At 32.8% G+C, this 18350-nt stretch overlaps 1 protein-coding gene across 1 annotated transcript in view; it reads right to left on the bottom strand.

Annotated features, from left to right (window-relative positions):
- Positions 1–4818: 4818 nt before the first annotated feature.
- LOC150102409 (calpain-B-like) overlaps positions 4819–18350 on the bottom strand; it is a 913019-nt gene continuing 899487 nt past the window's right edge. The window contains exons 21-22 of the mRNA XM_090399770.1: positions 17403–17461; positions 4819–10210 (exon numbers count right to left, since the gene is read on the bottom strand). Coding sequence (XP_090255896.1) covers positions 10184–10210; positions 17403–17461 — 86 coding nt within the window. The 3' untranslated portion in view covers positions 4819–10183. The remainder of the gene's footprint in view (positions 10211–17402; positions 17462–18350) is intronic.

Genomic DNA, 18350 nt, shown 5'->3' with positions numbered 1-18350 from the left:
CAATAATGAGAAGGATACTGACTTGCAGAGATAAAAGTGTTATCATTCCATTGTATAAGACCCTGATCCGACCACACTTAGACTACTGTTCTCAGATTTGGTCTTCAGGATTTGAAGGGGATGAATTAACTGTGGAAAGGGTACAGAGGCGGATAACAAAGACAGTTCAGGACTGTACAATGTTGGTTATGAGGATCGGCTGAGAGAACGTGGACTGCAGAGTTTAGTGAATAGAATAAGGAGAGGTGATATTCTGTTCTTTTGCTGTTCAACCAAGCGAAAGAACAGCGGGAAGAAGTGATGACAAAGGGCCATCCCTGGAAGTTATGAAAGGAAACTGTGAGCAAGAAGGTGAGGAGTGGTTTCTTTGCTTGGAGGATGGTTGAACCATGGAATGCATTGCCTGATAGAGTGGTGAGAACGAGAATGGTCAATGAGTTTAAGGAGTGGTATGATAGAGTTTGTGTTTCCTAGGAGGGATCTCCTACGATGAGTCTTGATAAGCTTGTGTGTCCTAGGAAGGACCTCCCGCGATGGCTCTTTTGACTCTTTGGATGGCTAAATAATAATAATAATAATAATTTATAATACCAAGAATGGCTAACGAGAGGAAGGAACTGCCTTTTTTTTTTCCACAAGGATTTGACAGGGCACCATATAATAAGTCCATACTTTCTTTTAATGCTACATGGTGCTCAACATTCACTGTGGTAAAACTCTGGAAACTGCTACCATATTAAGAGAAATAACTTTAATTCCTCAGCATTTTGACCTTCATATTGAAGTACTCACATACATATATATGTATATATAGAGAGAAAAAGGTCACATTACAATTCAAACAGTGTGCCAAAGTATTACTGATTTGATCAAATGTTACTGTACTGGCCTGACCTCTGGTAAAAAAAAATACACACACAGACACACAAAGGGATCTGGAAAGTTCTGATAAAATTAATTTTTATTCTAAGTGTTTATGTGTTCTTATATATCCTAAAAGAAAAAGAACAAATTATTACAATTTGATGAAACATAGTGGTTAAAGGGTTTTAAGATATGTTCTTTCTTCTGGTTATATCAGTTGCTTTAATATCAATTTTTGTTCTAGGTGTTTATCCGAACTTTCCAGATCCCCCTCGTATATCAAAGCTATATCCTGTTTTACATGATGAGATCAAATTCAAATTAAGCTTTAACAGCATTAGTGGTAACCTAATTAGTATTTAAAATAAGACCAAGGTTTATTCACAAATTATGAGTAAGATCTCAGAGTACTGCAGTCTCCTGATTATTATCTGTTAGAACAAAAGGTTATGTGAGTTGAATATTGGTCGTATGCTTGAGAATTTTAGACCATCATTATTGTTGAGATTAGTGTGGATGATTAGATTTTCACAGGCTTTTTAAATTTTTGCGTTAATACCAGGTTTTTGTGTGGTAAGGAACAGGTGTCTTTCCAGTCAGTTCTGCGTAGAGTATCCAGGACACAATCAGAAAGATCAGATCTCCTTTAGTCATTAAATTTAATTATTATTATTTCCTGACCTCTATGGAGCCACAAAACTCATTATGGTAGGTGAACACAGTCTATCACACCACTCTTTAAACTCATCCACTGTCTGCACATTTACTACCCTCTCAAGCAATGCATTCCATGCTCCTATCACCCTCCATGCAAAAAACTTCCCTCTTACCCTTTTATTCACCACTTCCTTTTGCATCTTCCAGGAATGGCCCACTTGTCCTTGCTCCTTCCCCTCATTCTGCCATATGAAAAATCTCAGTGTTGTTAACAATAATAATCCTTCAGTAGCTTAAATGTCTCAATCATACTCCTCCCTTGTTGTCTGTCCACCAAACTCTGCAGTCTGTCCTCATAACATTGTCCAGTCCTGATATCATTTTTGTCATCTGTTTCTGCACCCTCTCCAAGGTTACTTCATCCCCCTTCAAATCCTATTGACCATATCTGAGCACAGAAATCCAGATGTTTTGTGGTCAAAACTTTATACAATGGGACCATCACACTTTTATCTCTTGCAACCAATATCCTCCTCAACATTGCAGCAATTCTCTGAGATTTCTTCACAACCTTTTGCAATTTGTCCTCGGAATTTCAAATCTCTATTCACAATCACCCCCAGATCCTTTACTTCCACCTCATTTAGCATACTCAGTATTTGGAATACATCCTCTTCCTTCATTTCTAACACTTCATCAGTCATTATCCTTCTAAGAATATAGCTTGCTATAGTAATGCAAATTCTTTTCTGCTAGTATTTCCATGGACACTGCACCAATGAACTGGCCACATCATTCCTCTGCTTTCTTTTCTGTAATCATGTACAAACATGGATAGCTCCTGGTCCTAATACAACTCTTAACTCTTCAAAATACTCATTATTAGATTCCTTTCACCACTCTAATTTACTGTCCCCTCCCCGACGCTGCACTGTTGTGTTATAGATCTTGAGTGCATGAAAAATATTTTGTGCATTACTGTGTATGCTAATGTTTCTCATATTAATTTTATCTCTTTTTTTGTCTAGCTATAACCTGTAATATTGCAAACACTAAACTGTACTAAACTAAACATCTAGACAGTACTGTCTAGATTAGTAGTTCCCAAACTTGTGCACTGGGGGGTCTCAAGATATTTTAAATTTACCACAGTGATATTTTAAACTACATTTAGTATGGTCCTAACTACTTAATAAAAGGAACTGTTATGTATTTCTTTCAGCCTAAGGATGCCATGAAAAAAAATTATTTAGACACTAAGGGGGCTCTGTGAACTAAGAAAGTTTGTGAACCCCCTGCAGATATCGAAACAAATATGCCTCTGCAACTTGCTGGCATCAGCATCAGTTTATCCCAATGGCTCAGGCTAAATGTAACTAAATTACTATATAAAATAAGTGATAAGTATGATTTATCATATAATTTGTTTTTATAGTATGTTCAAAAATTATTGACTGTAAATTAAAAATTCTGAAAGCAAAAATTTTGTGCTTGCAGTTACTGGGTGTGCATGTGAGCATGCACACAGCTTAGAGGAAACATTAGACCTTAGAATTCTCATGTGTGGAGTTTTAAAAAAAAATTACATTAAATGAGAGATTACCTTAAAAGTGGAAGAGGGAAGATGTCAATAAAAGAGAAGTTGAAGGCTAAGGAATAAAGTGTGATTTTTGTGTACCGATATCCACAGCAGATCTCCAAGATGAAGAACTGTAGTCAATAAAGCAATGTAGATAAGGGAAGTCAACAAGACAGATTTGTTAGAGAATAAGGATTGGCTAGTCAGGCTGGGATCCAAAGCAGGTATGGCATTGCACTGAAATTGAGCAAAACTGTGATGAACAGTTTAGCTAAGACAAGTGTGTAATCTTGCAGAATGACTCAGTTACTAAGTTGTGTGGCATGCTTGATGGTCCATCTATCATGACCATTTTACCAGCAACCAACAGCTGATTTAGAACCGGCATGGACCAGATGAATCTGTTTAATTAAATCAAAGCATTATAATGGCTGTTGATGCAATGGGATTTCTGACCAGTGTTCTGAATGGGTGCGCAAAAGAATATCAATCAACTGTGGATAAATAAATATGACTCTTAATGTAGATAACAATGCGGATATCTAGCCACGAAGAAATATTACTTGTCAGTCTTCACCTATCCCTGATAGGACACCCATCTATGCCTAGTCATGTGCAACAAAGACAACATTCTTATAGGGATGCTAACTTAACTTGATTGTCACCTCTCCATACCCATAATTGTAGGATTGATTTATGAATTCTCAAACAGTGGTGTACTCATTAGATTGAGGTGGTGATATTCATAGTACATTGTTCTGGATACTGATCTAGCCTATGACTAGTTGTGAAAAGAAGCTTGATTTAGATAGAACAGAGATTGTATAGTTTCATGAGGTGTGTGCACAGAGAGTTCAGTATAGGATAAGGTCAGGTAGATTAAGTTAGTATTTAAGTTCTATTTTGGCTAAGATAATACAGGATTCAAACTCATATTTTTGGTTAAATTATCAGAATATGTCAATAATAGTGTCACAGTGAACAGAGCTTTTGCACTATAGCATAAGAAGTTGCTTTCATGCACAGCAACCATCTGTGGAATTATGATTGAATGCTTCCAAGTCAAAATTTCATCCAGTTATTAGCACTAGCTGAAGCTGCTTTTGTACCGTTATGATATACAATAGCTCTGGCAATGAGACCCATAGAGTGACGCATTAAGGCAGCCATTGAGATTATGTGACTGCTGTTTTCTATGCCATACTGTTTAGGTGTGATGTGTAGGCACCAAACCTAGTGAGAGAGAGAGAGAGAGGTGTTGTGTGAGATTTATTTGTCAAGGATGCAAAATCTAAATAGATGTCGGTGTGTTTGAGAGGAGAGATAGTAAATTGAGAGTAGGAGTGCAGATAAATTAACTGCACTGAAAGGCTTAGAAAAAGTTCTCTGGTTGAACTAGAATGTGTAAAGGTCTTTTTTTTTTTAGGCAGCCTAACACTATGAATGCAAACACCATTTTTCACAGAGCTACACAGGCACATGTGGGAAAAAAGTTAAAGTTAATAGTTCAAGATATGAAAATACTGTTAAGGCTGTAGCATATTTAAGGTATGAATAAATATTCAAACTAGTCTGCATCCTCTATATTTAAATATTGAAAAAATGATGTTGCTTTTTCATAAGGATTGTGGATTTTTGATCTGCTATATAAGACAAAAATGCATTTTTTTTTAGTAAAGAAATTTTCAGAACTATGCAAAATATAAAGTGAAACCACCTTTGGAACAAAATCTTTATTTTAACCAGTTACAGAAATATAATACAGTAATGCATAACATACAACAACAAAAGAATAAAATAAAATACTATATTTGTGTAATAAGTTGAATTGTGCAATGTTATATGATAAAAATATATTAAATGCTGCTATTATATTTGTGTAATAAGTTGAATTGTGCAATGTTATATGATAAAAATATATTAAATGCTGCTATTATACATAAGTCTTATTAATAAAGATATTTTTAACAAATATTAAGTACTCCTGAGTTTAAAATTGGTGGACAGAATTAATGCTTTTCATACTAGCAGAAGTATTAAGCTAAGTGGACGTTTAGTTACAGACATTTACATAATACTGCAAATCTTTTCTGTAAAATAGTTCATAGTTGCACTGCATATGATTTTTAAAAAAAAAATTAAATACAGTTTGAAGCAGCTTAAATGCTCAAGATTTTTTTTTTTTTTTTTAACTTGAAGGTGTTGAAGGCAAATTGGAATTATAATAAAATATTCACTGAAACGGTACTTTTATTAAGTATTCATTGAAACAGTACCACTAGTAAAAACAAATTGTTTCTAAATGTATAACAAGAAAGGTAATCAGAGCATAACATGTCAGCAATTCCAGAAGAACTGCAACTTCTAGTTATCATAGTCATATATATCACTTGAAATTTGTTTTCAAGTGAGATATAGTATATTATAGTAGTATGTAAGAGCTTAGGCTATATATGCTAAATATGTCTATATATATAATATATGCCATTTGCTAAATTTCTACTTTCGTCCTTTCTACAAAAATATAATGCAATTTATGTAATAGCAAATATTATCATTATAGCACTTTTAAAATTTCTCCTCCACAGAAGGCACATGAAAATATGAGGCTTTTCAGGAAGCAAATCCTCTCTTAAATTTTATGTTGCATAGTAAAGTTTTCACTGTCAGTTCTTAGTTATACTTACAGATTAAAACAATGTAAATTTTATCCTTAAGCAAGCATATACAAAATCTTTATTTACTATGATTTAATAATATTCATTTCAAGAAGAAAAAAAAAGACTAATTTAATAAATTTCTTCATATTTTAGCAATTAAAAGTAGCAAAATGACTAATCTAAAGAATATTGAATGCTAGCAAATAAAATTGTTCTATTTGGCATATCATTTAATATGTTTCTTTCATTTAATACATAAATTCAGTTTTTATATTTTATTCAGCATATCTGATGAATAAAATATGAAACTGTTCCTATATAAATTTTTATCTTTAGCGATTTAATTGTTTCTTATGTAGCACACAGATTTTCTAATACTATATGTTTAAAAAGATGTTACATGGTAAATTTTCACTATGTATGCTGAACTCATGGTGACTAAAGGATTAATCTATTATAGAAAAAAGGTCCAATATTATGAGTGTCTTTTAGAATAGCACTAATGCTAATAGTGCTTTGGCTGGAATTTTTTTGCTGGCTTGTTACAATGAATGGGTTCAGTATATGCTTGTAATAATAGTGTTTGAGAGTTCACTATACCTACGTATATTTTTATATATTTACGTATATTTATGTATATTTTACACTATTGCTGTTATTAATAGGTAAGAATATTTAAAGTAAGTTATTTTTAAGAAGTATTATTTCAGTAACTCTCGACAAATAAAGCATCAGTAAACTCAAGAACTATACAAAGTAATTATAGCTAGCAGCTCTAAGAAGAGAAAAACTTCAGTTATGATCACTTTGCTCAAAGTGTACATAAGCACTTACTTTTTCAATTGCAACCTTGCAAATACTATCTACGGATATTCAGTATGAGTACAATATACAAAAATTCATTTTGGATTAAAAAGGATAAATTGCACTGTTTGCTTTGAAATGACTATATGGGTGCAACAAATTTCCTTAAATAATAAATATAGCATTAAGAAAATAATTACTAATTCAATTTGAATTAAAAAGAAGACTCACAGTCTTGCATATGATGCATGCAATTTTTTCTCTCTCTCTTACACACATCCACCTATACCCCCCATAGAGAGAGAGACTTGCAATAATTTTTCAAAACCAACATTGTTATTACATGATACTTCCTAGAGTCCAAAGACTTGTCATAGGTGAGCGCACATTTTAATGCAGTGATTTTACTAGATAATCTATGTTTTTATTATTAATAACATTACATGACACCTCCAAGAAGTCCAATGACTCATTGAGGGAGGACACCTACCACCAACTACAGTGAACTGCATTATCTACACCAATGCCATTTACTGCCCACCACCACTAGTATTTTCACAGACAATCACAAACATCCATGCCCACAGCAGGATTCGAACTCGCAGCCTTTTGGCTGGAGAGTGGGTATGCTAACCACTCAGCCAACTAGGCTGGCTAATATAATTTATTATATATTATATATTTTAGTTTACTTATATACATTATGCTTTGTTTTCAATTTCTGCAAACACTTGTACTACTCTTATTCTGTATTTTAATCTAACTTATGCATTACAGAACAGTCTCAAAAATATTTAGTAAAAAAATTCTAACAGTTATTATAGCTTCATTTTATAATGCTTATGTAGATTTACTTTAACCTTGAAGTATTCTCTTATTATTCTCAAGAGAAGTTAATTCTCAATAATTCAATAATGTTTTCAGTTAGCTAACATATTAAAACTAATTATTAACTAGACCACATGCATTCTTCATCTTGGAATATGTCACATATATATATATATATATGTATGTCTATTTCTTATATAAGTTTCTATGCCACTATCTATTTCATTTTGTTAAATATTAAAAAGTTTTAAAAAATTCTGATCCATCATTAATTTCAAAATGAAATTCTTGTAGGCACTGTTCTAAAATAATCCAGCTTGGATTTAAAAGGAAGCATCATTGAACACATACACAATAGATACCACATGAATAAACATGTACAACTACTGAGTACACAGTGATATAGGGTTCAAACAACATGATAATTATGATGGAATGAAGTATTAATAATATTAACTTAATAAGTTAATATTATTAAGACAGATATTACTAAGAATAATACAATTAATTTTTACAATATTATGTACATATTTTGAGAGTTTATATTGCAAATACTAACAAAATTTACTACTACAGTATACTTAATTATTGTAATTTCCTTTTTAATTTTTTCAATGTATTTTTTTTTAGACAGTTTATTTTTGTTTCATTATTCATTTGCAGGAATTAGTAAGGGTAACAGTAGAAATTTCCCTCAAGTCTAATTATTATGAATAGAAAAGTCACAATAAAATACACTGGTCTCCTCCCTTAATTGGCTCTCTATCTTAATCACTTTATCTGAAAATCTTTGAGCTATAATAATCTTTTTTTTTTGTATAATTTTTAAATTAATAAGACTAATAAAATTAGCAATACGGTATCTCCATTGTGCACTACCACTGGTGCAGCTTGTATTAAAAAAAAAGTTGCCACACTGCAATGATTGTAGTTCAATACTTTTCAGCCCACCAGCATACATGATTTTGTGGATTTTATCAGTGATATTGTTTAAAGGTGGTCCTCCATTTATGTGGAATAGCAACTTTTATCTCATTTCTTCAAATTAGACAAAAATTGCTTGCTTTGGTAATAGCAGAATATTAGTATATTAGTATAAAGTCATATGACTTGGTAGAATATTCTACTATATAAGAAGCAGTTTCAGTTCTTAAATTAGACAACTGGTCAGTTGTGCTTACTAAAAATAATGATGATTTTTAACTCAGTATTTTGGATTAAATATGTTTCTTCAAGAAAAGACTGATTTCAGCTTTTCAATTAACCATTCTGTTATCAATCTCATTTACACCAATTAAGGGAGTGTTTATTTACAGTTTTTAATCTCCAATATAACTTGGAGATTATATATATAATATATATATAATCTCCAAGTTACATTGGTTATTGATTATAACTGTGCTTTTTTGTTGGCTGGACAGAGTGGAAAGAAATGCAGTAAAACAGATTTGCCTTTATAGAATGGAAACACCTATTCATGCAAATCCTAAATGCACTATGTTGAATTAAATAAATCATTAAGAACCTCTCTGTATCATAAAGATTAAATTCTTTATTACTACTATTTTATTTAATTAAAAAGATGATTAAGAAAGAAAAAATTTCTCACTATTTCATATCAAGTGATAAATATTGGATTCTAATTCGTTGCATGTCATATATATATATATATTACTGCATATGTGATTTGGGTATGCTAAAACCTAAAGCAAATTAGTGCACTGCATGATTATTTAATAAATTATTACAAATGGTAAAGAGAATATGAGAGAGAGAGAGAGAGAGGTAAAAAAAGAGAAAAAAATATGATATGAAAAATTCAACACAAGATAAAAACATTACTGTTAAAAAATGAATCATAATTATAGTTTATGATGGAGATTATATTACAGAACAAAGCTTTTTTGTTTAATAACGTTTTTTTCAATAGTATAATAACTGACTAGAGTGTTAGCAAATTAAAAATTAAAGTTTTCTTTAAGTTTTTCTTTAAATGAGGAATTGGATAAGTTGTCATGTCATGCAAATCAAAAAAGTGCTGTCTTTCTTTAAATCAACATTGGAAGAATATTTTGTAGAGAATGAACTAAAAACACAATGCAAGCAGTACTACAAAACTAAAATGAAATTATTTAATATAATATGCTAAAATATTTAGTAAAAGTGAAGATAATATAGAATTGACTCAGTGGTTTTGTTTTTCAGAATGAAGAAAATTTGAGGTAGTATTTTTGATTATCAAATTCTCATCTTAATACTTGGTTCCTCTGTGAAATACAGAATAATTTTTCATAAACTTAAAAGTTTAAATATCTAGACAACTCTTTACTTTGGTATATTATAAAATATATGGAATAATGTAAAATGTACACAAAAACTCATGGAGCTCGATAAAATGAAAGCACGGACAGTTACAATTACAATGATTTTAGAAAAAATGAACATTAAAAATACCAAAAGTTACAGGGAAAAGTACATGATAATCTATTTCAATATATTGTTTAAAATGACATCAGGAATTGGAAGGACATTTTTGATGTAGATGTACAATACCTAAATATATCTGTTCTTCAAAAACTATGCACATTTCATTAACAAGATATATATAAGGAAGTAGTGGTAATAATGGAGAATGGAAGAACTTTGGTCTTGTAAGTGTAATATAGGAAGCACTTATATCACAAACAATATAAAAATTCTGAAAACACAACAATTAGAGTTTGGATTTTCACAGGTGCTGTTTCTGTACTGGAAGATGAATGCTTGCAGCTGTTTATTTAGAGATTACCATTTAACTGTACATAGTTTTCTCCACCCACTGAAAAAAAGGAAATAGAATTTTAATATATACAGGGGAGATTATTTTATACTATATTTTAAATGTTACTTTAAATAGTTCTAATAGTTCTTTATAACAATAATTGATATGCAAATTATATTTCTATTTAATTTGCTTAGTAATAAAGCTTTATGCTAGTACAGTTCATATAAGTGATGAAACAGTTTTTAGTTGGAAGAAAACTCAAAAATATCCACTAGCACACAGATGCAACAAACAAAATAACATATACAGTAAACCCTCAATTTAACGGACTTATAGGGACTAAGGGGTGTCCGTTAAATCGAGAATTTTTTTAAATAAAAATATCTGTAACATTATACTGCAATTTTATCAATATTAGCACACTGTAATAACAAAAAAAAATTGTTTTACACACAATTTCACACTTTTAGATAAGTTAATGTTTGATGTTGAGGCTCTTGGTTTAGGTAATCCTGCTTTGAAAAAAACTACAAGTTTTTTTTTTTTGAACTTTTGAATTCTGCTGTTTTTCTTTATAATTAACTCCCTAAAATTATGAAAATGTGTGCAATAAAACTGCCGCAGAAAGTCATGCCACACGACAAAAGAACCAATTACAGTGCGATTGGTGTGATCACATCCTAATCATTTATCAAACATGTTTTATGAGCAGTGACTCATTTATGTCGGCTAAATTACTACAGTGTTTTTCCAACATATGATGGCCTATTTGCCAAAATTTGTTAAAAATAACAGGAAATTAATAACAAAAAAAACCTGTTAATTTAATTATAAGCAAATCTTGATTAAAAGCATTTTAAAATTAACAGAGTGTTAATTTTCACATCCTGTTAATACAGGTGTGAATACAGACACCGGAAATTTTGTCCGTTAAATTGAGGGTTTACTGTATATGATTATGAGAATTGCAGAACTCCTCATGCAACATGCTACTTATATAACACAGTTTCGCTCTAACAGTGAAGATTCTCAAGAATACTGTATTATGCAAACCTTACATAACATGGTATTCTTGAACTTTTGTGTGGAGAAAACCCTGCTATTAGGTTGCATGTAATTTTTAATTTCCATTCTTTTTTTGTGAATCCCTGATATTGACTCACTAGACATTATGCAAAAAAAAAAATTAAACATAGTTTGATCAGAATGATCTCCTGATGGAGAATAGAAATGGAAGGATATGATGTTTTTCATGAGAATAAGAAGAGTGGGAGATTACTGCTGATGATAGCATGTGAATTATGTCTATATTGGGTTAATTTTTTTTTTTTTTGTGGGGGGGGGGAGTAGCGACAGTAATTTTGAAGCATTATGGTGTGTGTGTGAGGGAGACTGATAGAATAAGATATTTAGTTAGATGTTGCTATAGGCTAAGGAATGTGAGATGCAGAGACAAGGAAATATATATGCAAACGGCTTAGTGAGCAATATGAGAGTGGTCTAAAAGGTTCTCGGCCTAACAATTAAAAAACAAATTTATAATTTCAAAGTTATTTTTATTTTTCAACATAATCTCCCTTAAGACTAATATATTTATTCCAATAATGCTCTAGTAACATTATCCCATTCCTGTAATGGTTCTCAGTAAGATCTGCAAAATACCCCTCTACAACTGCAATCACCTCTTGATTCGAAAAAAAAACACTGACTAGCAAGGAACAGTTTTAGTTTTGGGAAGAGATAGAAGTCAGAGGGAGCCAAATCTGGGGAATAGGGTGTATGTTCCAACAATTCATAGTGCAGATCCCTTAATTTTCCCATTGTCAAAACACTTTTGTGGGCAGGTGCATTGTCCTGATGAAAGATGATTTTTTTCTTCTGCAAGCCGGGTCTTTTCTCACAAATTTTTTCGTCTAGTCTGGTTAAAAGATCGGAATAATATTTCCTGGTTATTGTTTTACCCTTTTCAAGATAATTAATAAACAAAATGCCTTTAGCACCCCAAAACACTGATGCCATGCCCTTTCCTGCTGATGGAACCGACTTCATCTTCTTTGGCGCTGAACAACTGGCTTCTGTCTACTGTTTTGACTGCTGTTTGGATTCTGGTGTGTAATGGTGAATCCAGAAATGAAAATCAACACAGATAAGATATTAAAATAATTGTTACAGGCAAAATCCCTATCAATACAGAGCATATAGACATCAGCGGGAAACAAATAAAACAAGTGAAAAGCTTTAAATATTTAGGTAGCCTAATAACAGAAGATGGCAGAACAAGAGAAGACATAAGATCAAGAATAAACAACACAAAAGCCCAATTCTCTAAGATGAAAAGCATTTTAACAGAAAACCTCAACCTACAATTGAAAAAAAAATTAGTAAAGACATTGATATGGAGCATTGCACTGTATGGATGTGAAACCTGGATTCTAGGCAGAGAAGATGTAAGAAGAATGGAGGCTTTTGAAATGTGGTGCTGACGTCGCATGAACAAAATAAAATGGACGGGGAAAAAATCAAACCAACAAGTCCTGAGAGAGATAAACGAAACAAGAACTCTAATAAAATCAATCAAAATTAGAAGGGATAGGTGGTTTGGACATATACTTCAACATGATGGACTTGTGAAAAGAATAACTGAAGGCAAAATAGAGGGGAGAAGAAGAAGACGCAGACCAAGGAAAAGCTTTCTTGACCAAGTCAAAGATAGCATGGGTTTGAGGAGTTACCAGGTTAAGAAGAAAGCCAATGACAGAGCAGAATGGAGAAAATTGCTGCTGAGCTACCAGTCCCAAGACTGATCATTTGCAGTTCTTTATGCAAAATATATCCTACACATTCTTTTGAAATGTCTATAGTCTTGGCAAAATACTAATCCAGTTATAGAAGGCTGAAAAGTTACAGCACATTTTTGTTTTGAATATTAATTATGATAACTTTAAATAATATTTCCAATAATTGCCATCATCAGGGAACACAGAACAATATGATATATGCATGCAGGCATTAGCACTGGGTAAATAAGACTGAAGAAAGGTAAACAAAATTGAGCCTAGAATCTTGATCTTGGCTGTTGGGCTGAAGATCTCATATTTATATGATACAAAACATGGTTGGCAAGGCCATAAGAGGGGGGGGGGGGAAACAGATGTAGCCCAATGGTTTGGAAATTCTGAGATTGCTCAGAAGCTTATAGATTTCATACCTTCCTTTAGACTTTGATCCCACAATACACAGATCTGAACACTTCACAAGCTCCTAAAAAAAGGTCACTGTGGAGATCACAAATAAATTCAAACCATATAATTTTAGACTCCCTCCTCCAGATATATGGGGTACCAAAAATCCACAAACATAATAGTCAGTTTTGATGTCTCTTCTCTATTCACTAATGACCAACTTAAAGACAGCTTAGACCTTATCCAAGACATGTTTATATCCAATATCTCAGCTCTGTTTCAGTTCACCATGAACTATTGCTATTTCATTTGGCAAGGAAAATTCTACAAAGAGATAGAGGGGACAGCCACAGGCTCCTCGCTCCCCCCCCTTTCAGTCAACTATTTCATGAAGATTTTTGAAGAGAAAGCCTTAAACTCTGCCTCAAGATTGGCTAAACCCACTGTTTGGCCAAATGGCCTAGATACTCTCAATATTTTCTTAACACATCTAAAGAACCAATATCCTAGGACTAGTTCACCTTAGAAAAGGAAAACAACAAGTCTCTCCTTGCTAGATACTCTAATTATACACCAGCCTGATAGATCACAGATATTCTCCATTTACAAAAAAAATAAATAAAATAAAATAAAATATTAGTACATACGTGTCCTCTTCCCCTTTGAATAATGACAGATTATAAAACCCCTATATAACAGGGGCAAAATTCTGATAACATGTCCTAACCATTGAACTTGGCCACATTCTCAATACTTTCTCAATTCTCAATACTTAAAAGTGTTGAGAATGTGGCCAGATCCAAATAAAAAATATTAAAACCCCATAACTGCAACTCCCTCCTTCTCCAGAACAGAGACTACACCGACTATCACCATTCCATATATCTGGGGTACATCTGAAAAATTAACAAAAAATGCTAAAGAAATACAACTTTACAACCAACTACAGATCATAATAAATTTAGTTTAATCCTTTATCCAAGTGTGAGCAAACAAAGTTTGTGCCTGAAAATATCTTCAGGACTGAGGTAGTGGCCCTTCTCTTAATGCATAACAGTATACATGTCTGCAAAGAGATGTGCTTTGCATTATGGGAGATACTGAGACAAGGAGTGATGAGAGCTTGGTCCGCTTTTGATTGAAGATCGGATATTTTCAGGCACAAACTTTGTTTGCTCACACTTGGATAAAGGATTAAACTAAATTTGTTATAGTCTAACCAAGTGAAAAATAAACTTCCAACAACTACAGACCATATAAAAAACTGGCATCCCTTATTCACCTACCAAATAGCTACACTCTCTGGAGCTGCCATGTGTTTATCAGATTCTTTGCAGTTGAAAATTATCCTACTATTAAAAGAGGGAGGATAGTCAATATCAGAATTTTTGAACACATGGACTACATCCAGTTCTATCATTATGGCCACTTTGGGCTTGCTGTCTATGCTTTGGACACTTGCCACAGGATATGCTGGAAGAAGGCCACTCTACTCCACTGCAGTAAATACCAATATAAGAGGCTAATTCTGGAATCTTCCTCAGCCTTAAGCCTCCATCTGCATATCCCGTAATTTCCACTGGGCAGCCTCTAATTTGCTTCTTTCTACTGAGGATCCCACTTTTTCACCATGCAATGCTTAGACGCAATGGATATATTACTTCTTTCACCTATTTTTAGTTTTCATCAAAGAGGGCAGTTGTGATTATCTTCAGTAACTGACTGGGATGCAGTTTCAGTTTTGCGCATGATCTCTCCTTCACATGAGCATTTGATGTACGAGTTGAGATACCTTCTAAAAATAGCTGTTTTTGATAGACATTATTGATATTATATTTGTTGAACAGATGAGTTATTTGTGTAATTTGTAATGTATTTCATATCTTGAAATAGTTCAAGATTTTTATATCATTTAAAAAATGTTTGCAAGCTCTTGATTCTTCTTATATCTGTTAGATTACATCCATATAATGGCAGCAGAATCTGATTCTGATGAAGAATTGATACTGGGATTGAACTTAGGTGACTCAGATATAGAGTTGTCTGGCTTGATAAATGTTCAATGCTACCCATTTTGGACTGAAAATTTTTGTGCTTTGCAAAACAGAAAGTGGTTATATTTGTGATTCTCTTTTGTATACTACTGGAAAAGGAAAAATAAAGCATATTTTTTATTGTTTACTTACCAGTTAGCACTAAAACTGTTCTTCACCTGATGGGCCATTTTTTTGTGAGTAAAGGTTACTGTATCACAGTGGATAGTTGGTATGTCACCAGATCTTACAGACTTACTCGTAAATTTTTTTTGTACCACACAGATCATAAAAGTACCCAGCTGGGGGGTTAAGAAACTTTCCAAACCTCAACGAATCTGAATGCATGAAACTGTCCCAAATTTGGGAAGCACTCATCCTCAGATCTACAGCCCCAGCAACCAAGACTACTCAATTTAGCCCACTAGGTGGCATTATTTAGGACTCTAGGCCAAACTTTGGTTGGCTTTCTTCAGTCTCATTTACTATTATTATTATTTCTTGGTACCTCCTAGGAGTTCAAAGACTCATCGAGGGAAGGCATCTACTCTACAACTCCATCAACTATACTGAACCACCACCAATACTACTAGTATTTTTATCTGTATGTGGGATGAAAAACCCGAGTTTCAGTCCTGCTACCTCCATATGAGATCAGCTAACTCACCTTCAATTGCAAAAATCCATATAAGGATTCTTCATGTCATGATGAGAATCGAACTCAGACCTTTTTCAATGAAAGAGCGAAACCTACTATTGTTCTTCCAATTGTACTACAGAGGTGCTATATTTGTGTGCACATATCATATTGTTCTGTGTTCCCTGATGATGGTGAGTTGACTTTGTCAAACTATTGGAAATATTAATTAAAGTTATTGTAATTGGTTGTCAACTTCAACGCTAGTAAAACCCAGTTCTGTCTTATTTCTCACAAAAAAGAACCATTTTTCCCCCAGCATTGTTTTTGATAACATTCAAATTCACAGACAAGACGAAATTTCTCTTCTCAGAATTATCTTGACATCAAGCCTATCCTGGCATAAAACACATCATAACCATTGCATCCTCAGCTTCCAAAAAACTAGGTTTTCTCTTTCGCTCAGGACGCTACTTCATCTCTAAACAGCTGTTAACACTATACAAGTCACAAGTCCGCCCAGCTCTTGAATACTGCTCTCACATCTGGAGTGGGGCTCCAAAAAAGCTCCCTCAAAATGCTTGACTCAATACAGAGGAGAGCAATTAGACTAATAAATGACCCATCCCTCACCAACTCGCTCCCCCTACTTTCACATAGACACTTTGTTTCTGCAATCTGTATATTCTATAAATACTTTCATGGGAAAGGTTCATCTGAAACAGCATCAATAATTCCTCCACCCTGTACTAAGCCCATTGGAATACGTACAGCTGCCGCTCAACATCTTTTTACAGTACACTTCGAAACCCACAGAACAAGTTTCTCCTCCTTATTCATCCCTGTTACTGCTACTGTGGAACAGTCTTTCCCCTGATGTATTTCACAAGGAATACAATATACAGGCGATCAAATGAAATGTAATACACAACCCATCACCCATATACGGTACTAATGTACTATAGGTTGACCAGCCAACCTCCTGTATATGGGCCCAACATAAAAAAAAATTAATATTCTGTATACAATGTAATTTCCTCATAAATTACAGTTATGAAGAGCTAACATATAAGTCTTTCTACCAGAATTTTTGTTCTGTGGATGGGCTGAAGGTTAGATAATTCAGAAACTCTTCTTGAGACCAAACTTGGGATTTTTTTTCCAAACCCAGTTAAGGCTTGCAAATATATTAGCAGGGTAGTGGTAATTGATTCAGACTGACAATGAAGACATTAGACATTTACAAATCTATACCACAGTGGGATTCAAACTTGTAGCCTGTGACTGGAGAGCAGAGATGCCATCCACTCAGCCAGTCAGACAAGTACATTTGTATAGACAGATAAACATTTCATTATTACTTCAGTTTATACTTTTATTTCATATAGACCTACCTCATCTAGTGTAAATGTAGCTCTTCCCAGATGGCGTGGATCTCGTTCTTGAAAGGTTTCTGAAAAGAAAAAAAAAACATTAGTTATACATTAATAAGTCATTTTATTAACTACAAATTTTACTGTGTGAAGCTTTTTTACTATTGAATAGAACACACACACACACACACACAGCATTTTTTAAATTAATATTTTATTGAAGCGAATTAAACAATAGCTTAGAAATTAAGTTATGTATGACTGAAACTTATTTATATCTGATTCTGATATAGACACTACTTATATCTTTTTGGATGTAATATGAATGAAAACAAGAATGAAATGTTTACATAATTTAATACTCAAGTGACAACATATTTCAGAATTTATGTCTTTATACAGCTGACTTCCATGAAAACATACTACCAAAAAAAAAAAAAAAGTCCCAACCAAAGCCCAATAGGCACAATGCTCTTTAAAAATGAATTGACTATAGCAAACTATACACTATAAGAACCATTCCTTTGGCCCCTGTTGCAAGAGGCAACTATATTGTATTTCCATTTTATTCAATAAATAATTAAATTTTTCTGTTAGCAAATTAACAAGTGTATTCTTGCATCCAAAATAATATAAAATATTCAAAAATGTCAATGATTTTTTTTTATTGTTCAAAAAGATAACTTTTATTTTATGAGTTCAAACATGAATCTACTGCAGCAGAAGCAGTCTGAAAATGTGCAGAGCAAAAAAAATTATGAGTAACAACACTCGATTTCAGTGGTTCAAAAAGTGCAAGACTGGTAATATTACTCTCAAAGTTCAGTTGCATTCCAGATATCTATTCTCAACTGATTCTGACACATTCTATAAACACATCAATGCTAGTCTGGCTACAAACACTTAGAGATCATTGGCTGATTTTGAAACTAAGGGTATGCAAAATCATCTTCGCTATTCATAATAATG

Source organism: Typopeltis vanoorti, chromosome 10 (assembly GCF_054136105.1).
Source record: "Typopeltis vanoorti isolate ZY-2024b chromosome 10, IOZ_Tvanoo_1.0, whole genome shotgun sequence".
Lineage (NCBI taxonomy): Eukaryota > Metazoa > Arthropoda > Arachnida > Uropygi > Thelyphonidae > Typopeltis > Typopeltis vanoorti.
The sequence above is the reverse complement of the archived record's forward strand: the minus strand, read 5'-3'. Positions and strand labels throughout refer to the sequence as shown.